Source organism: Ptychodera flava, chromosome 21, assembly GCF_041260155.1.
Source record: "Ptychodera flava strain L36383 chromosome 21, AS_Pfla_20210202, whole genome shotgun sequence".
NCBI classification, from domain to species: domain Eukaryota; kingdom Metazoa; phylum Hemichordata; class Enteropneusta; family Ptychoderidae; genus Ptychodera; species Ptychodera flava.
This window is the reverse complement of record NC_091948.1, coordinates 24,332,075-24,356,601: the sequence shown is the minus strand read 5'-3', so window position 1 is coordinate 24,356,601 and position 24,527 is coordinate 24,332,075. Positions and strand designations below refer to the sequence as shown.

Sequence of the window (24,527 nt, the reverse complement as noted above, 5' to 3'; positions counted from 1 at the left end):
GAGTTTCAACCAGATGACGAAACATGAAATAGGTAAAAAGAGAAACCTTTGAAAAATAACGATTTGTCACGCTGTCGCGGTTTATCATGTGATTTACTGGATGCAAATAAATAAAAAAATATCTGATAGCTTTTTTTAGCGAAGCATAAGACATGGATCTTGACGCATTGTGCATAATGCTATCGGTCGCACGATAACAAACTCTTGCAGACAGGGAACAGGCGAATCGTGAAAGTTCGGAGGTGCGTTAATGAGAGCGATATAGATCAGGGCTTTTATTTGAGCGGTAAACTGAAGCCCATTCTTACGAGCTATTAGGCACAGGGTCTGCACGGAAGTACACTTCCTAGAATCTTCTTGCGTATTAAGTTATCGGCGCAGTCACAGACTACGCTCTGACTGGGCCACTAATTTGTCTTAATGTAATATCTATATAGGGTATATTAGCCAACTTCAGAAACAAACACACGGAACTCCATCAGCGCTAACAGTGCCAGCTTCCGATGCACAAATGGTGACTTTTCTAAAAGTAGCTCATATCGCTTGTCTTAAGACAATGTTAAATCAAGGGACCCGTGAATAAAATGAGCCTATTCTCCAGAACCAATATCCCTCACCACGTTTCATTGTAAATTCATTCTTTTTTGGCTGTAAGTTCACTACGCTAAGTGCACATTTTGTACTTCCACTTTGGCGAGGATCGAAAAGTCTACATTACAACTAATTTGCTTTTTCATTCCGAAAGGCGACCTCTAAATCAGATCGTCGATACACACCTCAGGAAGTTGACTCAACACAGACTCCTGCGACAAGACCGGGGCTTTTTGTGAATTACGGAGGGCATTTGGAGTTTTCCTAGTGTTGATTGCGTGGAAAATGTGTGAATGGCGCTAGCAACGGCGTTTCTTTGTGTTTCCAATTTGCGTGTCACACAAGCAGATAATTTCAATGCAGCCAGGAAATGCGATTTCCAAATATTGATGTGGCTCGGCTCAAATACACTCAGGTTTGCTTTCGGCACGTACTTCTCCATCTCGCCATTTTTCTCTCGCGCAAACCAGCACTACTCTAAGACTTAGCAACAACATAGCACAATAGACACTGCACGATAGGGGTTTAAATATTTTAAAGAGTCACTTAAAAAAACACAGGGTCTGGAAAATGTACGTAACGGTTGGATCGTTGGCACGACTGGTTGGGGAAACATAAAGCTGAAAGTAACACAGAACTTGAAAATCTTTTTAGATTTAATGCGAAAGTGGCTGTACTTTTTATTTCAATTAGATAATGTTTGATTAGAGGGAAGTCTGAAGGAAAGCTTCTAAATCCATATTAGTCAGTGGATAACGTGGTTTCAGTCATTATTGACCGCCGCATAGGTAAATATTGGGTTTTAGCTGACTCTCTTTGAATATCCTGTGTAGTATTTGTCAGACTTTGCACACATGAGCTGTAAGGATGATATATACCGGCCCGGCCGTCGGTTTAACGAGTAAAATAGTGTACACAATGATGATTCATTAATAGGGTCAGAGCGGTGGAAACAAACCACACGATATCCAAGAATTTACCGTTGGCCCTCATGTCCGAGATGAGGGCGCTGGTGTCAGTGGTGGAATTATGGAGCTTACCGTGGTGTGGTTCAGCATGATCGCAACGTGTCGTCAAGCGTGTTTTCTGTTCGTTATCGCGTCCTTCCCCAATCGTCTTTCGTTTGGACGAACAAAGGGGGGACAGAAAAACAAACATTGATGCCACTCTACTCTCCCCCTGGGGCAGTTCAATGCACAATAACGAAGGGAACTGGGAGTCCGTTGGCCACTTCTATTGAGGTTTTTGTACGTTCTGAAAATGAAATCTGATGGCAAGTATTCCACCACTAGTATAATGTGATTCACGATTGGAGGTGATATTGTAGGCTTTGATCCTAATTTCAATTCAGCTGATGTTGAATTGTCTAAATGTCTGTAAAATGTGTCCCCTATCCCTTTCCGCCGGTCGTCAAAACATCTTGTGATACGATAGGGGCAACTGTCGAGAGATCGACCTCAAAATTAAAATAAAACTGTTTACCGCTCCCGTTCTCATTTTGAAACTATCTTGCCTGCCTCTTTTGTCAAGAAGTAGTCTGTCTATCTGTCTCTACCCTCTCTCTGTCTCTAATATAGCATAACACACACGCAAACAAACAAATATATATATATATATATATATATATATATATATATTATATATATATATATATATATATATATATATATATATTAAGATATTAGATATATTTACATGCATTTTATTCATTTTGTTTACATATGTAAGCGTATGTATGTATGTGTGTATGGGTGTATGCGTGTATGTATGTATGTATGTATGTATGTATGTATGTATGTATGTATGTATGTATGTATGTATGTATGTATGTATGTATGTATGTATGGTTGTATGTATGTATGTATGTATGTATGTTATGTATGTATGTATGTATGTATGTATGTATGTATGTATGTATGTATGTATGTATGTATGTATGTATGTGTGTATGTATGTGTGTATGTATGGGTGTATGTATGACGAGTCATTAAAGATTTTACTGATTATGTTTCAATGATTCGCTTGACTTTGTTCTGAGAATGCCAACCCTACCTGGGGTATTGTCATAATTTGCATATTCTTTGTCAAGGGTACCAGAGGGTTGGAGATCATTCAGAATATTGGCGTGACGGTTGGTCTGTGCTGGCCCCTGAGATTATCTTGGGGGTAATTGCTGTAGGACAGCCAGGCTTTTGGCTCTGTTCGCGCTCTCGATGGAGTGAAAGGTTCTAAAGAAGGCGTGGCCAACCTTTTGTGGCTGGTGTGGAAAAGTAATTGCGAGGCGTGGAGAAGACACCACTCTGCAGGAATGATGTTCACGCTTTTTTTTGGCAATGACGTTTGCATCAGAGTTTAGAGTGCAGGAGTGACCAGTTTCGAGGATAGTGTCAAAACAGTAAAGGCTATCACTATTTCATGCCCAATTGAGACTTTGAGTGTTAAACAGGACAAGGGCGAACAATGTGCTGGCCCAGAACGAACAGCATAGCAGGGATGTTCAAATTGCACGCACTCTCACAGCAGCTGGAGCCCCCGCCGCTCAACTGACAATGAGGGCAAAACAACCTTTACTCGAAACAAATAAATTGACACATAATTCCAAGCAGGTCTTTTGCGTGTTTCCACCTTGACCTGTACCCATCATTAATCATATTGGCCCACCGATGAAGTGAGCACTAATAGTATCCATGCTGACTTTCTCTCATGGCAACAGCTTCGAACATCTCACAGCGTGCAAAACTCGCTCGGTCTGCCCATCATCATAGGACTTAAAATCGACTCCTTTTATTCACTGTGGATTCATGATAGCAAGGGGATGGCTGGTCCTACTTTAAAACCGTGCTTAAGGTAATGACTCGTGTTTAAGATGTCTTATTGGGCAACATTACACAAATGTACTTCATCAAGTCCGACTGGGGACAAAAAAATAAAAGTCTTATAAGGTGGCCGGGTGCATTACGAGGGGTCACATAAGAGGAGTGTTGGGTTCTTTAAAACTAATCTGCAGTCCCATTGGCAGCTTGCCTCCCTTTGAGAATTCTGTAAATAGATGAAGACTGGCAACTAGCGGGCCGATACAAAGACCGATAATACAATACAGACTCGCTCTATCACCTCCGCTGTGTAAAGAGTTATCCCGTCTTTTTAATCTGTTGAATGCAACAATCGATTGAAAAGGCCCGTGTAAAGTCAACATCGTTCAATGAAATTGTCACTTTCCCTTTTTTTTCCTCAAGATATCTCGCCCACTGTCTTTATTCAGCCCGGGCACAATAAATCGTTCGTACACATTTGTAAATAAAAATTCAATAATTGTATAGCCGCGGTGTCACGATCGCAAGCTCGTTTGAAAGCCCCGCCGATTAGGGAGATGCAATTTTGCTATCGGACAATGGGATAAAAAACACACAAAGACGGCGCTTTCTATCTACTACCATAGCCTTGTCATTAGTTCACCAACAAGGGAAATACTCACCACTCAAGCTGCAGATTAAAGTGATTAGATTTTCCTCAATTTTTTGTTTAAAAAATGACAGTTATGAACACCGACCACACGCATCTCTAAAAGAAAACTACACGATCCCGTTTCGGTTCAAGAGTAAAAACTTCCACCGCGAGATAGTAGTTCAGCCCGCTCCTCCTTGCTTCATATCGTTGTCATAGCATCTAATAAATTTCGCCTATTACGTTTGTGTACAAACTATTTAAATTGTATATCTTTTATTTATTTTCAACCTTGTCCAGTAAAAAGGTGCGAATCAATAGATATTAACGCCTCCCGCGTGATTGACATGTGCTAATGAGTAACAATCGCATTAATAAAACTCACTACAGGGGGCAGTACATATGTCAACACATCGACTGTCTCCTTTCACATAGAGCTCAGTCACTTTACCTAACAATAGCTAGTAGGTCTTCCAGCCCCGCACTGAATCACCCATTTATGTCGATAGCCCGACTCGATGAAGGTGGTTGCGGGTAAAAACACAACAGTCTGCAAAGTGGGGTGAAGAGCCAACGGTTTTTTTTTCAAAGCAACGCAAATTGTCAACCGTCGACGCGAGTTCAAGTTGAAGCGAGCAGATCCCATGTTATTAATCGTGGACGGAGTACACACTTACCTTGCTCGTGCAAGCCGCTGTTGTGTTTGTTAGTGAGTCGTCCGGTTGGTAAATAGCTCTACCAGGCACACAACACATGGTCGTGTTAGTGCGTGCTATGAACTGATACAGTCCAGCCTCTCTACAGCACCCACCTATCGACGACAGAAGTAGCGGAAAAAACATCCGAACATGCCGCGACCGGGCCGTAACAGCTACAGCGAGGCGAAGCCGCCGTACTCGTATATTGCCTTGACGGCCATGGCCATACAGACGTCGGCGGAAAAAATGTTGCCGCTGAGCGATATCTACAAATTCATAATGGACCGATTTCCTTTCTATCGGAAGAACACGCAACGCTGGCAGAATTCTCTCCGACACAACCTGTCTTTTAATGACTGTTTCATCAAGATCCCACGACGGCCTGATCGACCGGGGAAAGGCAGCTACTGGGCGCTGCATCCTTTCTGTGGGGACATGTTCGAGAACGGTAGCTTTCTTCGACGGAGAAAGCGATTCAAATCGCCAAATCTGCAGGCGCAGTTCGCCCAGATCCAGTCCGCAATGGCTGCCGAACAAATACCGATGAAGCCCACCGATCCATCAGTGTTTTTCCAAGAACAAGCTAAAATGCGTTTCTCGGCGCTGGGACCAGGCTCTCATTTCCAGGGCTATCCAAATATCAATGCTGCCGCCTTTAAACAACCGTTCACCATCGAAAACATCATGGCACCAGATTATAAGGGACCATCAATGATTTCAAACCAGCCTCTGGTACCACCAATTACCATGGGCGGCTTCGCCGCTCTGCCGAACGGTACGACCTGGCCTAGTTCGGTCTATAGTAACTGTAATAACCTCGACTCGTGCCAAATAAACCACACGAACACCGACTATCAGTTCGGCAACGCCTGTTCGTCGCTGAAACCACCGTTTAACCAAACGCCAACCCTACCGCTGCCACTCAAGCCAACGATCCACGCTGTTGGTCCCCTCGCCTCCAATTCTGCCGTCCCCGCGTCGCACAGTCATTCGGGAACCCTGGCTCAGGCTGCATCGACGACTTTAGCGGGACACCCCCACCACCATGTCGGACACGTTCACGCCAGTAGCCAGAACTCTACAATCACCACCAGTACTTTAATGCCTTCGCTGAATCACCCTCGCTGACTTTAGGTTCAAGTTCACCCTCCATTGTTGTATTATGACATCGAAGAACCAGGATTGGATTGACAATGATGGTGCGTTTTCTCTCTGTACATAAACGTTTGTGTATAACATTATAATTTGGTAACTATTTACTCGTGTTCTTATGACAGCTTTTATTATAGGGTCAACCATGTATTTAAAAATGTTCATACCGCGGGAATTTCTTTTCGTTCCAAGCTAAAATTATCGAGCTGGCAATATACCAGGATTGTAGTTACGTCAAACTTTGGTTGATTCAAACGTAGTCTAATGGAATTTACTGAATCATTTCAGCAAAACGTGCCGGGCAAGTTCGAACCGTTAACATAACCAAACTAATTCAGTTGTTATTTTTTTGTTTTCAAATTTCTATGTTACGTGTGAGAAACTGTTCTTAGCTGTTGGCATTTCCGAACGGAAAGTTAGGGACACGAAAATCACATTCTTTTGAGAGAATTCCATACATTACGAGAGAAGGTTTTATTCACCACCAAGACGATTAGGCGAATAAAGAGGAAGAATTAGAGATAATCTTTGCCTCAGAATTGATATATCCTGGAGTAGGCGCTGAGAAGTTGTCTCATTGGCAAAAAAAGTGTTTTTATTATGTTGACACTGCACAAAATCGTATATAGAATGAGGTTCGCCTATGTTCTCCTCCCAGGGTGACGTGGGCAGGCATTTTCTCCCGGCTAAAAAGTATTCTGTCGAATCCATGGGATTACCGCGAATTTCAGACTGACATAGACGTGTTTAAAGCAGAATCTGGCGAAATCACTCCATTAAAGCGAAGCCAGCCCCTTGTGAAGATATTATAATACCATTTGTCGTAACCTAACACAGTGATCAAATACAGCAATAAGCCGCTGTCTCATGTCCCTTTCTTATTGCCATGTAAATTACACCTGCCTGGGAATTCGTTTTCCAAATCATGGCGAGACTAATATACATTTCATTTGAAATCGACAAGGAAATCCCCTTCCGTGGAAATTTGCTTATTTTTCTATGTCTCCAATTAGGTAGACCGAGCAAGAGGAGATGCAAGCTTAGTACTAGATTTATACTATGTAGCATGTTCTTTTTTTTCCCAATTTGGCAAATTTATCCTGTCTGATTTTTACAATCTGATTCTATGTTTTCCTAGTGACTGACAAAAAAGATGTAATTGTTGTAAACAAACGACGCTCACTGTTGGTGGGCTCATATAGTCTATCATCTCCCAGTGTCTACATACCATTCAATATCTCCAAGACCAATGAATAAATCAATGGAATATACAATGTCTTGTTTCCAAATTTAAAAAAAATGTATAATGTCGTTGGAGTTTTCCTTCTGTACGAGGAACTGTTTTTGTTTATTATGCATGGTGTGGTTGTTTTTAGGTTTATGCCTGTCGTTGTGTGTAAATACTCCACTTGGCTGTGTAAGTGTTTTTACGCTATCTGTATTTACGTCAAGTATGGCGTATAGTGGAATAGCATTGGTCGGTCATTTATTTTTCCGCCCTATTTAACGCTACAAACGCGCTACCCCGGACCAAAACAAACGAGCTCTGCAATTTTAAAAGACCATCGATACCCCGGTCTGATCAGCCGGTCATATTTTGTCTCTGAGTCGAGTGGCGTTCTCGCTGGCCCGTCCGTATAGCAGTCTAGAAAACCAGCCTGGCGTATAAAGCCCATCCGGTCAGGGGAGAAATCTTCCGAACAACTGCATACACCATGCGAACCGTTTCCAACTAAATTTGGTATGTAAAAAGCAGAACGCGGGTCCCAGATGTGAGCGAAATATGTGAAATGGTTTCGTCAACAATATGGGCGCGATGGCCACTTCCCCTCAACCCGGTACCGCCGAAACCAACCACGGGTTGGTCAAACCATGGAGGTAGTAGAGACCATGGTCAAACGTTTCAAACAAAAAATGTGCACTTCCATATCAAGAAGTTTGCCCTAAAAAAACCTTGACACTGGTAGGAATTGATAATGTACAACTGTGGAATCACACCGGTGTGGTACGATGACTGTAGTTCAAGAACGTGACACAGGGAACTTGCTGCCAATCGAAATACCAACATTGTGTCCGTGAAAACCAATGTTTTCTTATTATCAGTAATGGCCTTTTACATATTGTCAATGTTTGTAATATCTTTGTATACGCTTCCAACCAGACATTTGACATACTTTGCAAAAAAGAACACGAAACCATTTCCTTTTCTTTTATTTATTTATCTGTTTTTGCTTTAATATGTGTATGAAATCACTATCAACATTTTGACAAGAAAGAAAAGCACTTGCAAAATTATGTTGACAAGCCTGTCACTCCCGTGTAATGAAAGAAAATACCAACAGTACGAAAAAACCAGACCTTACAAATATATGGACATCTATTACACGAATGTCCACACACGCATGTATGTGTGCATTCAGTTCAGGATTTCGACATCTGTTCAACAAAGCCTTGTCGGTACAGTTCATCGAGGTCGCCTTGACTCAAAACTAACATTTGTTTGAAACTGTGTGTTTTTAAACATGTGCTTCTTTCCTCAAAAAAATAGAGAGTCGCTGCTGTTGCTTAACTTCTTGGAAGTTCCATAGCATGAATAGTTTTGAATCCACCTCGCCGATACGTTGGCCTGGCTACTCCACACGTGCTGTTCTCTGCAACGTAAACAATCGCTCATCAATCGACAAACAAGAATTTTCGGTAGCCGAGCGAGAACTTCTCCGCAGCGAATGCCCCGTAGAATTCCTCACCCAGATGTGTTGCTCGGCTATCTAAAAATCACGGTAGTGCGTGGGAGAAGCTGCAGTACACACCGCAGTTGGGCCTACAGTCCCTAATTTTCTGAATCTGACTGTGACAGACTCAAGGTCGGAAGATGGCCAGTTCTGTGAAAGACATTAGCTGTACTAGTCTTTTTTTCATACAGTCTCTCCAAAGTGATTTCGTCTTAAAATGGCTTAGTTGTGGACTAGGTCTTCCAATGAAAGGTCATACAAAATTTCCCACAAGGGTAATTGGACCGTAATTTTCTTATCATTACATTTTACGTTCGATTTCGCTCAATTGCGTTCCATTTTATTGCAGCAATTAGATGACTCCGCACCGTGTGTATAATTTTGGTGTTTTCTTTTCAAATGCCTTCATGGTCTTTTTTTTAAGAAACCGGTGTAACTCGTCCGAAAGGGGAAAACTACTTCAGAGAATTATCGATATTAGGACCCTTAAATGGCTTAATGGGATAACGAGATAGACGGTTTAGTTGGAGGTGACGATGAAACCTACTCGGTTTTGCGTAGAGTGAATCAGAGCTCATAGTGAAGAGAAACCACATAGTTTAAGGCAATAGACTGCAGCGGATCCCGAACGCTGCGTGACTCCTCCAGTGAAACCATTCATTCTATACGTGCCCCTGGGTCAGGGAGAAACTAGCAAAACAGGCTCAGAATATTCCTTGGTCATAACCAAAGTTCAGAAACCAGCTTTTGAGTCAAAACAGAACGCTGGATTTATGTTAGTGTATGTGCAAAAAAATACTACCCGCGTCAGCGTTGACCTCAATGCACGCTGAATTATAATAACGTGTTGTGCTGTTGTGAGTCCATTCCCGAGGCTGAAATTCAGACGTTTATTACACCGGCGCGGGCTGAAATTCGCCCTCTTGTGTAAGTGTCTAGTGGTCGGGCACTCATATTGGTTATTTTGAGGGATTTCCCGTGACTGTACTATCGATACAAAGGCCGAGAGTGGAAGCCCCGCGTCTACCTGCGCTGCTAGACACACTGGCGCCAGCGCCTTTGTTTGCAGTTTATGACGTTTACTCATGTCGGATTTCCCCACGAACCATTGCCTGTGTAACACGCAACGATCGGTGTACTGCAACCACTTTGCAATGTCGACTCGTAAATAAAGTTAAGGTTCGAACTACGTTTTGGAACTGGAATTAAACCGATGTTGTCCAGTTACTGTTTTTCACATGAAGCCATGCAGGACTCGTCTTAACAAATACTTCACCGCGTCGGGGTGAGGGTCATAAATTTTAGACTGCGATCATTCGTCCCACATTTTGTGCATGTACGTGTCTTTCTGCACGATGTGTAGCCCTATTCCTTGTTCTCATTTTTTCAGAGCGTTTTTTTAAAACTTATGAGTCGGCCTTACCTCTTGTATCGAGTCAATCTTATCTGATCAATCCCGTTGATATTTATTCAAGGAGAAATACAAGCGAGAAGACTAAATTAAAACAATCCGGGTTTGGTGTATTGATCGGCAATTAACGCTGCCCTTTTGTCGATAACGAAGTTATGTATAGAATGCGTCGATTGAATTTCGTCAACAATCGCCATGTTGTAACCCACGCAAGGTGTGAAATTACTAGTTAGCTCTAATCTCTCATTAAATGGCACGTATTCACTCTGATTGTCCGACCATCCTGTTTGTCGCTTGTGCTTTTCACACGACCCTTTTGTCTTTCCATGCAAATTCCAACATTGCATTATCTTCTTCGCCACGCCGAACAAAAAGCCATAGAAATTGAAACTTAAAAAAAAGTGCTTTGGGATTCTCTCAACATTCGCATCTTCTTTGCATATGAGTTCATTCACGGAGCTGTCTATTCAAGAGCTTGAAATGGTTCTTTACGACAAGTTGCAACCCCCAAAAATAGGTCTACCTGCTTTACTGCTTTTTAAAGCAGCAACGATTCTCCCAATTTTCAATCAAGGTAAAATAACTGAGTCTTCTAAAGAGAAAATCCACATGTGTTGTGTGGTTTTTATCAGCGTTCACTTGAAACTTCATTAAATGTCACCATGACGAATACCTGCATGTAAATATTATAATCCAATTTAAATGGTGGCCGTTGCATTTGTTAAAGATTTCATTAAGAGAAAACCTATCGACAACGATTTCCCCATCAATATCATTTTCTTTTGTTAATGCTATTTTGGAAGGATCTGTCTCCATGTTAGCAGTTCGATCTGTTAACACAAACTAGCTGCCTCTCTCTCTCTCTCTCTCTGGAAATTTGGTATAGTTTGTCAAATATGTAAAATACTAATATTATGAATTCAGAAATTGGCCTTTTTTGCGAAAATATGCCAAACTGTCCAATGCTTTATTAAGCTGAAAAATGGCATACCGAATTTTTGAGATGTGAAACCCCCAAGGGAAAGGTTTAATCGACAGTGTACGGACCTAACACCGATAAACTTTTGTTGGTCCCGTAGTCCGCGTCGCGTGATATGGTATAGATACACGCTGGGTATCCTAAGTGATACATCCCAACTGGAAATTAAACTCTGCCAGTTGTGAGTGTTTTGGCGCCGCTAAGATTTGGATTCGCCCATCTGCGCGATGCGAGGTGTAATGCATTTCCCTTTAAAATTCATTATTCTGCTTATTTTTTGATATTTTTTCCACTTTCTCCGAGAATTGCGGGTGATTAAGCGGCCACATTCAGAACGTTTACGTAAACACATTTCTTCGACTGTTTTATCATCATGTTGTTGCCCCAGCCAAAAGTATTTTTGGGGGGCTCATATTTTTGTGCATGACGATCGGCCAGACAACTCTGTACAAAAAAAAACATAATCCAATAGAAATTGTAGCCATTGCGTGACTGATGGGAATTGAGTGAAACCTGGAGACGAGGTGCACAACATTTGTTGCCCATTTTAGGAGGGATTTTCTAACAAATGGTTCAGTTCTCATAGCATTTTCCCACGGTTAACTCATCAAAGTGGTTAGGTTTGTTTTATTAATGTTATATGTCTCTGCCAAAGCTGTCGGCCTTTCCACAACGTTGCTGATTCGAGAACCATGCGCCTTGTTTGCGGGCTGATTTCCCGTTTTCATTATATGCTATATTTTCTGACCTGGTTTTGCTTTATATGCACGTTCAAGTCGCAATAGGAAAGAAAGCAGATAAAAAAATAACATATTTTATGTGAAAATGAAACTGACATATTTGTAGCATACATACTACTCAACATTTTTGTTGGCCACGACTTCAACAAAGATCATAATAACCGGCCATGTTCGACCAACGCCTAGTTGCTACTTTAAGTCGCACCTATACAGTAACACTCACTATTCAACAGACGGTTGCAGATTTCCACACCTGTGAATCAGATAGGCCAAGCAGTTTACGCTTTAGTGGCAGTAAACGCAGTATTCCGTGGAAGTTTAGAGCGATACCCTGGACACCAGGAGGGGACCTGCCAAGGGATTACATGCAAATTATTGTTCATCGCCCAAGAAAATAAAATCACACTGTAAAAAAAATTCGCGCAATCTGAAAAATGTGTTTTTAGCATGTGCAGTGATTTATCGAAGATAATTTTCGGCTGAGCGATTTTTTACTTTGGTAACAGATGGGAATCCTGCGTACAGACGAGAGAGAAAGAAGGAGAATATAAAAAATCGCAATGATACACTTCTTTTTACAATTAGGTGAGGCGAGGTTGAGAAGTAGATTTCACTTTAACATTTTAAATGTCGAGTCCGTCCTCAGTGCGTTGTAAAGATGCTTCGCAGCTTAATTAATAAGATATTAACGAAGCGTTTAATAAAGGGATTAATTTCAGTTCCATATTTAATATCAGTCCACATTAACTACTATATTAATCAATAAACGTGGTTTACTCAACGGACCCAAAGAAAATCTTTGCACATACCGTTTCACCGATAATGGAATAGCCGCCCTTTTGTGAAGTATGTAAATTTCAGTCGCGTCTGGGCTTTTCTTCACGAGCGTTGTTGGTGTTGTTTTTTTTTCTTTCCTTTGAGTGAGAGAGAGAGAGAAAAAAAACGCTAACTTTTGACAAGGTGAAAATGTCGATTTGGTTTTGTTGTTCTGCGTTTTGTGTGGTCCGGATCCGTTGTTTGGCCGGGGTAGGAGTTCGTTATGGTGATGTTGATATACCTGCCGTCGGCTGTGTGGTTGTTAACGAGAGATGAACGGCCGAAAAGAACAAAAAAAAACCAAACTGATTTCAGATTCAATCGTATACAGTCTTCAGTGTGGGACATGTGTGTATCGTGAACGCCTGTCATCTTTGCCAGCGTTGCCAGACGATAATAAAATCACTGGTTATGGGCCAAAGCAAAAAAAGAACAGGATGTTAGGATTTATCATTATGTGACAGTGTGACGTCTCTTCCAACCGCACCTGGATAAGAGGTGTTCAACAGATGGAAGGTGACCGACGTGTACACGGTATACGTCGTGGTAGGTAGAGATATCTCCCCAGATCTCTTAGTTTACTTTACCAATGTCAAGAATGGTTAATGAATTTGCCATCAAAGTCTTGAATCATCCTTTACTCACACACACAGCCGCGGGCAAGTCCACTAAGGCAGGGTATAAAACTAATCGTGCCTCTGCGAGCTGTAAACCTGGCGTCAGGTTTTCCGCGTGATTATCCCAACGAGATGGACTAGGCCCACCTCCCAGCCCTTAACACTCAACCTCACCTTTTTGTGAATTTTAATGCAAGCGATTTTGAAATAATTGTTTCGATTTCTCAAGTGTGTGAGCTGCATAGTGGTGAAAGGTTTTCCTGTCTGTATCTGTGACACAAAAGGCGACTTTGCACTTTATTTCAAAGGAATTGTAAGGAAAGTACCGAAGAATGACCACAGGTGGTTGGATCACTGACAACCAAGTGCGAAAACTGACGCAGTTTCCTTTCAGCAGATTAAACAAGGACAATAACCAACGTTGCAACGCTTCTACTGTTTTACGCAATCGCATTTACAGTTTTCCATTTTATGTTTTTTTCCCTGTCTTTCTTGAGTCGCTCTTTCCCTCTTTTCATCGCTGGATATCCACTTCTCGAAAGTGTCAGCGCACATCTGGCGGACGTTTCTCCTTCGCAATGTGTTCAGACAAGTCGGCAGGGCTCAAACAAGGCGGAGGGGGTTTGGGATTGGTCACTTGGGTTTCAGGGGGACAAACACGCCTTTCTTATGCGACTCTCAACGTTGTACATATACAGCGAGAAAATTCGCCTTTTTTTGCGTGCCTTTGTGACATGTTTGTATTGTAGGCACTTGAATTGAAAGGGGACCGTTTGTGTGTAGGTTTAGGGAAGATTGGAGTTGTTAAAAAGGAGGGGACCCAACATAGTTATCTACTTTATGGCCAATACAAATAGCTGTAATCAAGCAGAAGGGTATGGCTCGCCCCCATCCACCAGAGACCCGGAGACCATCTCTTGCGCAGACGGAGACGCTCGTCACTTCTTTCAATTGAGACACCAGGAAAATTCAAATCGCCATATACTTGTAAAATTCAGAATAAAGTGAAGGCCAGATTCTTTGGCGGGACTGTTCAAATGATTCAAGTCAAAGCCTATTTTACATTATCAAATACATAACCAATTTCTCGTCACTATGAGTGATAAGTTCATATCGTCCTTGAACGACGTTGGTAATTTCAAAATTGATAGATAGGTGTTTTTGAGTGAAAGTTTGGTCGTTTCCACGTCTTTGAGCGGAAACAATTCTGCGCCTTTTCTTTTTCATAGCTTCATATCTTCCTACAGCATTGGACCAGCCAATATATCCTGAAAACGAAACAGAGAGAGACGGGGAAAATGTTCGCGCATGCTCATTTTGCTTCTAGGGTCCCATCATTTTTATCTGCCCCTCCGACAAATTACATGTGCACTTGATGACCTGAGGAGCTGTGAAGAATCTTGGACCCCCTTTCCCAGAGTTGTGGTTCTTGGGATACGGGCATGGTGCATGGTGTCGCTTGGCTACCAGGTTCGTCGGCGACCACCACTTGGCAATGACCTTCGACCCAGCTTGGCAGCCGGAGCAGAATTAAGCGACAGAAATTGGGCAAACTAAATAAATAAATAAACACTCACCTTGTGTGTTTTGGCGCGATGATGGATGGTAGCCATGTGTGAATCCGTAATTGGATAAGTCTACAAATAATATGTGTTTGTGTTTGTCTGTGTGAACGTGTGAATCCAAGCGAGGTGTGGACAGCGGCCTAAACCCACACAAAAGCAGTGTCATTCATATTCAGGTAGCACACCTTCACAATAAGGTGGAAATTCCACTCATTTAGGATTGTGTTCTTTAACGACTTCGAAAATACACAAAATTCCTATCGCTGATTAAACACTTGAGTTGGACGATCACCCTTGCTTGGGTTTTTATATTTCCAAAACCAACAACAAATTATTTAATTAATGTTCCGCGATTAACCATGCAAAATTAATGGCACTTGTGAGGAGAGAGAAGGTATATCGGTCTTTATTGAGCGCCATTGCGGCGTTTAACTGCCCTCGTTTCCCCCGCCGCATCTGTTCTCTCGTTTGAGCGAACGAAGAGGTCGACAGTGACCATTCCAGCGCTGTCGTGTGGGTCAGGCGATGAGCTGTAAGCGGCAATGTCTGAATCGACGGGGCCGCCGCACCCAAACACGCGTAGGGCCGCCGAACGCCCGATTCCTTCCTATACAAATAAATGATAATTCTCTCGGTACAGGAGCCCTACTTCCGCACTCAGAACAAGGGGGTCTTTACGGGGACGCTTCTATTCGGGTGCAATTGCGGAGCATTGTGCGCGCCTTGATTGCCTTGTCAATACCAATTCACACCCCGGTGTTGGTTTAGTTGATCTGTAGTGAATGCCACTAAAGTCAAACATTCACTGATTACCAATGTAATGGCAACAGCCATCTTTCGTTGATACTGCACGGTGGATTCAGTGGGGCCCTCCGGTCATAACACGTACAATAATTGAGTTTGATTAATGGCCGCGATCGAAATGTATTTTTTTCACCAACGCCAATTTGGCCACTCTATAGGGTTAACACTTGGGCTATATATATTCCTCCCTTCTTTACAATTCGCTACCTTTTGAGAGGTGTGGGCACGGTTGCTTGAAAACGATCAAAAGGAATGTCAGTCAACGAGTGATCAACATTCTATTTTAAAGAGGAAGGGAGAAACAAAGTTGTGATGGTTCACTTGTACTATACTTGAGAAGCTGACGTTGTCAATCATCGGAACTATCAACCGAGCGATCCCATCTCTACTATGAGTCGCATTTCACAGGCGACCGGCGCGACTCCGTTCCCAGCGCGCCACTGGCACAGACTCACATACACATACACCGACCACATCATACGCGACGCAGTGTGAGGGGACAGTGCGTGTGTCACCTCTCCGGGACAAGTTTGTTTGTCGACACGTGAGTGTGAACACCGGATGAGCTGTCGGGCGACACCTAAGATCACAGAGACGGTATTTAGTTGCCTTGTCACACACACAGGGAATTGTGTACACACAGCTGGGTACCGTTACTAGCCTACTGCACCTATAAAAAAGCAGAGAATATTGCTATATATAAATATTTGACCAAAAAATCTTGGCGGCACATGTGTTATTCTGAGACCCGTGACCAACAAGATCCGACCTCTTCTGTTCACCTTATCTGAAGTGCAAATAAATATAAACACGGTGCATTACAAACAATCTTGAGAATGTTTGGCAAGTGACTGCGCGACTTGTAGACATCACATTGATACGCGATCGTATTGACCTCCTCTTTCCAGCCCCACTTTATTGGTAACCTCCCCTCCCCCGACCTAATCCTGGTTTTTGCTCAGTGTTGATTTATGAAATCTCGGGTAAAGTAGTTGAAAGCGCTCATGTTGACAAACGATTAGCTGGTTCCAGTTGACGAACAGATAAGGCTGAAAGGGGCCTAACACAGCTGGTTGATAAATTTACAAAAGTCCCCCCTCTCATTGCTGAAGGTGTGAAAATTGGGCGGTCAACCAGCTCACACGGCCGTGACCCTAATATTTAAATTAGGGGAGAACCGGGGGGCACGCTCATATAGACTGTAACAAAGCGGTATTTTTCGCTTGATTGTGTGGCGCACGTAAGTTCGTTGACAGCAAAGAGATAAATTTCTCGCGATCGTTGGAATTTGCAAGACTAGTTCTATTTGCACAATGATTTTCCTCATTGCCTACCTAGGGACGAAATTAGTCGTATGAAATGAACACAGCAACAGCGCCGATGAATTCCAAATTACGCATTTACCGCGATGCCGTGTTGACGAGATGTAAGTTTCTAGTCTGACTGTCAGCGTAATGACATTTGCTTAAATGACGGTTTTCACGCCCTTCAACGAGGAAAATTGGATTTAGGGATTTAAACAGACCGATAGACGGAGATTTTGTAGTAATGGATACCAGAAGACTTTGATTAAACTGCTCCGGTCTCACGTCTGTACCAAATGCCTTCATTTGCACTGCTAAGCCCTTAACGATATTGCAAGGCCTGGAAGCCAGTCTATAAAGTCCTGGCTAACGCGTAATTACACAGTCTAATTTCAATATTAGTAAAACTTTGCTTGCCGAGCGGAGATTTTTCCCCGTGAAATCCAAACAACAATTGCCAGCGGTTACTTCTCCACGAATATTTCTTATACCCGCCCGCTCTAATCGAGCAGCAACCGGAGAGATATACGACACGATCTGCCAAAGCCGTCTTTTTCCCTGCCGTTTAACGCCAACGTGACTAGTTTTTAATCTTCAAGAGCTTTAAACATGAGATACATTGACAAATCCGGTGACTTGGGTACTAGAGTTTGAGTGCAGAAAGTAAGAGGAAAGCAACAAAACAACATAAACCTGCCATTTATCCATGTTTGTATGTACTTATGCATGCTTATATATATATATATATATATATATATATATATATATATATATATATATATATATATATATATATCCCAATATTGCATTTGTGTCCCAAGGGTTGAACAGAACTGAAACAAAACAATTTCAAAGGCTAAGCTTGCGCCGTAAGTCAATTTGTTGTTTGCACCTCGATCTTTCTTTTTGGTTTAAAGCGAGAAATACACACATATGATACCTTCGGGTCTCCATACTGCAGCTGGGTAGTATCTTTGCAAAAGACATAAATAAACTTGTGATTTTTTTGTCACGTAAATTTTGTTACATCTACTTGTACTTGTATATGTACGAACATAAGTATGTGCGTTTGTAAGTTTGTATGTGCGTATGTATGTATGTATGTATGTATGTATGTATGTATGTATGTATGTATGTATGTATGTATGTATGTATGTATGTATGTATGTATGTATGTATGTATGTATGTATGTATGTATGTATGTATGTATGTGTGTATGTATGTATGTATGTATGTATGTATGTATGTATGTATGTATGTATGTATGTATGTATATATGTATTATGTACGTACGTACGTACGTATGTATGTATGTATGTATGTATGTATGTATGTATGTATGTATGTATGTATGTATGTATGTATGTATGTATAAATAATGTATGTATGTATATATGTATGTATGTATTATGTATTATGTGTGGATTATGTATGTATGTTTGTGTAAAATAAAACATTAATATCAATTTTCTTCATAGTGTGTGACATCATCATCCACTTGTAGATTTTTACGATAATCTTATCCACTGTTCTCTTTCGTAATTCTTTTCGTATATTAATCGATGACGTCTTCCCTGTGCCACAAGTGCATTCGCTCCTGATTATGCCAGACTGTTGGTGATTTCCACAGTCACTGTAGTGTCTTATCTCGGTTTTGTTAGAGTCGCAATTCTCCCTCCCCGCAATTCATCAGATAAATGTATCAATTTCTGAGGTCAAACAGCCCATGAGTATAATAGCTACAACTCCCGATAATATTGATTCCACCAGCGGTTTTCACAGGTAGGGTTTGCGAAATGGGAGTATAAATATTGATAGTGCAATCATCCGTATTAATGAACCTTTCCTTTGCCATTTGCTCTGTTGAGATTTGAAGTTTAGTCTCGGCGACATCACAACTCATTAATTATGGATTCATTGGTCTGTAAGTGTGTTCTGATTAATTGCGAGAGGTTGTGTCCATATCGCATGAAATTTTGGAAAAATATAACGGAAAATAAAATTAAATAAGTGTGCAGATAATTTAATGACGGCGACAAGCCAGGGAAAACTGGTACACAATAAGCGGAATATGAGATGGTGAGGCGACCAGAAAATCCCGCAGACAGACATCATCAGCACTGTCACTGCGAACTCTATGGTCTACCGTATGTGTGAACTAATGCACGGCAGCGGAACCCTGGCGGCGTTTTGCAATAAAACTACAAAGGCATTGCAAGTTGAATGAAATCAAACAAGCCATAGTCGTTCTTTAATATACGAAATGAACATGTATAGAAATTCCCCCGACGCACAGCGTTACAAGCCGATCTCACTGAGCGCAATATCGCCCACTCTGCCACAAATGATGCCGTTGATCAATGACTGCGCAGCCTCGTTCATCATTCCCCGCACGATTTGAAATACGCGGCACGTCAACTGAGTTGGTTTTCAAAGGAGGGGAAAAATGCGTGTGTTTGAAATATCAAAGAGAGGGAGCATTTCAGTGGCAAACAAGAATACCCTGAATCTGTATAACCAATGAAATACGATCTTCCCTGCCCAACAAAACAATTACGATGATTTTCCCTACGTGTATGAAAACACGCGTCACTTTTGATGGTCCTGTTATAAAGGAGGGCTGTGAAATAAAATGGAAACTATGGTTGCTCACGTTATTCCTGAGATGAAAGAGCGAATTCCAGCGTCGCTGTTTCCACTGTGTAATCCAAAGAAATGGTTCGCCGTGCCGAAAAGGGAAGCTCGCTGTTGATCTTCGTGACAGCGCAACCAGTTTACGGAAAGGCCGTTTGTTTATTTGTTTGTATCTGTAGTTTGCTTTGGGGATTTGCTGTAATGTATACGGTGTGAAGAAGTCACCCCAAGAGGTAACCCCCGCTATGTCAATTTACCGACACCGGGCGAAAGTGGGGGTCGCGCCGTGTCAATATGTATTTTAGCGGGAAGTGTGTGGCAACAGCTGCGTCGGATGTGTGGCGAGCTAGCAACAGGCCCTGTCCATGTCAATTACGCTGCAAACAAATATGGTGAATTCACAAACCTTGTTGTAAAAACAACACCGGTGGCGATATAATCTGACCGAGAAAAACAAATAGCCATCGAGTGATTCGTCTTTCAATAGATATTCACTCCTCAACTGCTCAGTCCAAAAACTATATTTACTGACAACAAACGCTAAAAAGCTGTTTCAGAGAAAACTGCGACCGCCGACTTCAGAAACACGCTAATAGTTTCCCACTATTACCAAAATTGTCTTTTTGGTGATAGCGGTAAACAAGTAGCGTTTTTTTCTGAAGTCGACGGTCGCAGTCTTCTCTGAAACAGCTTTTCCACTCTTGACAATAAAGGCTTTCAGAATTGCTTTCAAAATCTAAGCAAGGCACCAATCCGTCACAATATACCAGCCGCTTTCTGACAGTATCCGGCGTTGCAAAGAACATCGTGAGCACAACAAAAAGGGGGATGTCAATAAAACTGGGAGCAATAAGCACGAACACTGGTGCAGATAACAAAATGCAGATAACAAAATGCAAGAAATAAAAGGACCCTTGGCATAGTATAAATAAAATCAACAAACAAATCACTTTTCAATCCCTTACCAAAGAAAATCGAATCCGACAAAATGTGCAATTCAAGTGATTATAGTAATGCCATCAGTAGCACAGTGAAGATATACAATGGAAGTGGCACACAGACAACAGCAGAGGACGGGACGGCACAGAACAACACGCCAAGAAACAGGTAAGAGATTATAACCACTATTTCAGTGAATATATATATATATATATATATATATATATATATATATATATATATATATATATATATATATATATATATATATATATATATATATATAAAACTGAGTGAGGTAGTGTGTATCAATCAAGTTTTCTATATCATCCCACTCCACTCTCCATTGGGGATCAACTGCTGACGTCCTATTGATAATATATATATATATATATATATATATATATATATATATATATATAATATATATATATATATATATATATATATATATATATATATAAAATCTCCCACTAGTTACGTTGTTACTGATGACTTGGAGTCTAGATTTTGCAAACTGTACACAGTAATAGAGTCATTATATATACAGGTAGTGTTGACATAACAAAGTCTGAGCATTTTCACATGATCCCAGAACAAAGCAAAAAAACCTGTAAAAATATGCACCACAAAAATGCTCTAAAACATAATAATTGCCACAACAGTATTGCCTTATAGCTTCATCAAGGTAGAGTCTAACGTTTGCACTTTTTATATTTTACTTTGACCACAAAGTTTTAGCCTCTTTAGCAATGTAAATAATTGCAATGCGGAAGTCTGTATTTGCCGCAATTTCCAAAACGTTTTAAAATAGGCAAAAGTAGATTCCAAGAAACGATTTATTTTTTCTCCCTGGCCCATGCCGTGTTGTGCCCTGCTGTTGTGTCTTTACAGCCGTTTTGAACTTTGACTTTCGCAAAGTAATTACAAGCAAATTTTAGAAAATTTGTCAGGTCGGAAACGTGCAATGAACATGCCACCATGCGACAGTTCAAGAGACTGTTCTTGCAAGCACTAATCCAAAGTAGCTCTTTCAGATTCCAAAACCCAGTATGTTCAATTCTAGTTAAGGGCTTAACCATCAGACAAGCAGGGATTGTTTCCCCATGAAGACATGGGAACTTGTTCGTGCTCCGAGGTTTGACATTTTCTTTCCGGATAGGGCAAAGCATGCAAAGATTTTTTTCCCATTATTTTTCAGTTTCCACTTTCTAGTACTGTGATTATTTTGTGCAAAAGTAGCAAGATTGCAAGTTTCTTCTTAAGGTAGTATGCGCCTCGAAAGTGAAAGACAAACTCTTGCTCAAACTTTCCTCAATGAAACTTTCAGCCATTCTCTCCCAAAATCAGGAATAAAAGTCAGGGGTCATCTCGCAAACAAATTACCTGACATTTACTGATATTTGACATTCAAACTGGCCACCATCCTTGTGTTAACTCTATGGGTAAAATTTGGATACAGTTTTCGATTTAAGAAAAACTAAGATGGTGAAACTTTTTCTTACTCCAAGAGCTTTAAAATGAGCTTCCACAAGTGATGGATCAGAAAAGAGTTATGAAAAATTGAGAGACTCAGTCCGAATATCTGTCCCCGAGGGGCATTCCTCCTCAATTAAGCAAGTTCATTGTCTTCTTCATTTTCTTCTTCTCCCTAAGCATTTCGAAATATAAAGAATTAGCGCCAACTTCACAACGCAGTTTGTACAGAATTCAAAGGTATTGTTGACAAATGAATTCTAGCCCGACTACACTCCACTTGTCAACGATAAAATGGGACATTACTCTCAGATACAGGCAGTGTGTCAACAAGTCGAATACTAAGCACATAGACACGCTACTGACAGTCGAGCAATCGATTGTATTAAAAAAGACCAAAATAATAGCGCAGTTGCAGAGAAGACAATATGAAAATAGATATAGTCAGACCGTTTTCTTAAAATATTTGAAGAATTAACAAAGTCGACAACATTGGCACAACACTTGTCACCAGTTTTTGGCCCAATCCCCAAAATATGCCATCGTGTTGGCGTTCCTATGATGCTGTTCAAGTTCAAACAACACTGAGACGCTAGTCGTGAAGTCAGCTTTCTTGTTTTACCGTTTTTAATCAATACATCATTTTGCTGGCTGTCCAAACTAAATTTAATACAAAATACATTCATGGTTAATAGCCATTATTTTTTGAAGTTTTATTTTTGCATGGCGAAGCGAATCTCCAAACTGTTCAACACACTCTTCAAAACTGATTGAAAGAGCCATCATATTTTAGTATTTTCGCATTCTTCTTTTTGAGATAGCTATGAAATGAGACCAGTTTGTGAATAAAAAAGTGACAGAAGAAGTCGAAATGTAGATGTGTATACGCATTGAGGAAGCAAGGTTTCAGACATTCCAATTTGATAAGAGTACATCGTGAGAAACAACCTTTGATATTCAATTGATCGATGAGAGAAGTGGTATGAGTTTTGTGGAGGATTAAGTCGTGTTTTTCTCACGATGGCCCACACAACAAGTTCCGGGCCAACTCGTGAGTTTCAGAGTTCTTTTCGTTCAAAGCTCAGGTAGTAATCAGAGAGGGGCTACTAGACGACGATTTTATAGTAAGGCATGAACACCGCAAAAAACGTAAACCTATCTGCTTCATTGATATATTTGATATAGAAACAAAGGCATATCTGATATCGTTGGCACTTGAGAAAAACATTGTTGACTCGAAGAAAGAGATTTTGTTCAACAATCAAGAATATATCCATTTTAAACGTCGATAATGTGCCGCATCTTTTCTTGTGGAAGTACGCCATTTTCATGATGGTCGCACTCTAAATTTCATACACAGACAGACCGACAGTAATGGGGAAAGCGGAAAGAGAGAGAGAGAGAGAGAGAGAGAGAGAGAGAGAGAGAGAAGAGAGAGAGAGAGAGAGAGAGAGAGAGAGAGAGAGAGAGAGAGAGAGAGAGAGAGACAGACAGACAGACAGACAGACAGACAGACAGACACACAGACAGACACACAGAGAGCGATAGAAAGAAAGGGGACACGAGAGACAGACAGACAAACAGAGGGACAGCCTGATAGAAAGGACGCACAGCGAAGGAAGTAGCGAATGAGATCGACGGAGAGAAAACATACAGACAGTGTATACCCCTGTCTTATCTTTCAGACCAAGCTACCTATGAAAAAAATCTTTCCCGAAAGTCCCTTATCGAATCAATATTACGAGATGTTTTCAAAAGGCTCATGATTTGGGAACGAGAATCCGTCTCAATATTATCACAGAATCGTTTTAAATAAGGGAAATGGTGATGCCATGATCATAGACCACATACAGCCGTTATGCATCAAAGGTTAATTTATTACATACCTGCATGAAGAATCGTGACAAGACTCGAAATAAAACTGAATACGACTGAAAGGTTGAGGGCAGTTACGAAAGAGCTGTGTAAAGACCAAAGAACCTGCATGGGTGGATGGAATCTAAAAGACTACGCGTTTCAAAACTTTACTGTTACTCTTTGTACCGAATACCGCTTCTTTTTAGCGTGGCCTCTATAGACAAGAATTCGAAATGCGCATTGGAAATTTTCCACGAATGCAAAAGCAAGATTTATAGTACTCAAGATAAATACGTCTGAGGGGAGGGGTATGGAATGAAATATTCGGAGTTGGTGAATACTCTTTATCCTCTGTGACTGCGCCCATGCCCTTGTTGATGAAAGACGACATACAATTCTTTCTTCTTCTATCTCTGTCTGTCTGTCTCCATGTGCAGCTCTCCCTATCTCTACCAAAACCCTAATTACACGTCATAAGTTTTACAACATTTGTGCCTCGCACATGCGCACATTGAATAATCACAACTTCATAAAAAAGGCGATAAGATGGCACTAATGTCGTCTGTGTGATATCAGTTTTGCATATGATAGTTAGGGAAACTCAAACTTCCAAAATGGTGAAAGAAGCGTTATGCTTGCAATGGGTCCTTAACGAATATACGAACTGAAATTTCACCATTTTTTGTTTAATGTTCCGTTCATAGGAAAAGTGTTTTATTAGACTACCCGCTCTATGCGATTTCCATGCCTATGGATTTCACTGTCGT

The 24,527-nt window shown here is 41.1% G+C and overlaps 1 protein-coding gene and 1 long non-coding RNA gene across 3 annotated transcripts; one reads left to right on the top strand and one right to left on the bottom strand.

The window, feature by feature from the left end:
- The first annotated feature begins 4,439 nt into the window (after window positions 1–4,439).
- On the top strand, window positions 4,440–7,159 carry LOC139121797 (forkhead box protein B1-like). Its single transcript, XM_070686986.1, has one exon. The coding sequence runs from the start codon at window positions 4,884–4,886 to the stop codon at window positions 5,859–5,861; it is 978 nt and encodes a 325-aa protein (XP_070543087.1). The 5' UTR covers window positions 4,440–4,883; the 3' UTR covers window positions 5,862–7,159.
- Window positions 7,160–8,039: 880 nt separating this feature from the next.
- Window positions 8,040–15,071, bottom strand: LOC139121798 (uncharacterized). Of its 2 annotated transcripts, none has more exons than XR_011549352.1 (3): window positions 14,758–15,071; window positions 12,557–12,661; window positions 8,040–8,536 (listed from the first exon to the last, which is right to left on the bottom strand). It is a non-coding gene; the product is annotated as an uncharacterized lncRNA (long non-coding RNA). The 2 variants fall into 2 exon arrangements; XR_011549353.1 differs by lacking the exon at window positions 14,758–15,071 and adding an exon at window positions 13,209–13,513.
- Between the last annotated feature and the right edge of the window lie 9,456 nt (window positions 15,072–24,527).

Coding starts and splice junctions, on each gene's coding strand:
- LOC139121797 (XM_070686986.1), top strand. CDS start 4,884: ATGCCGCGACCGGGCCGTAACAGCTACAGCGAGGCGAAGCCGCCGTAC.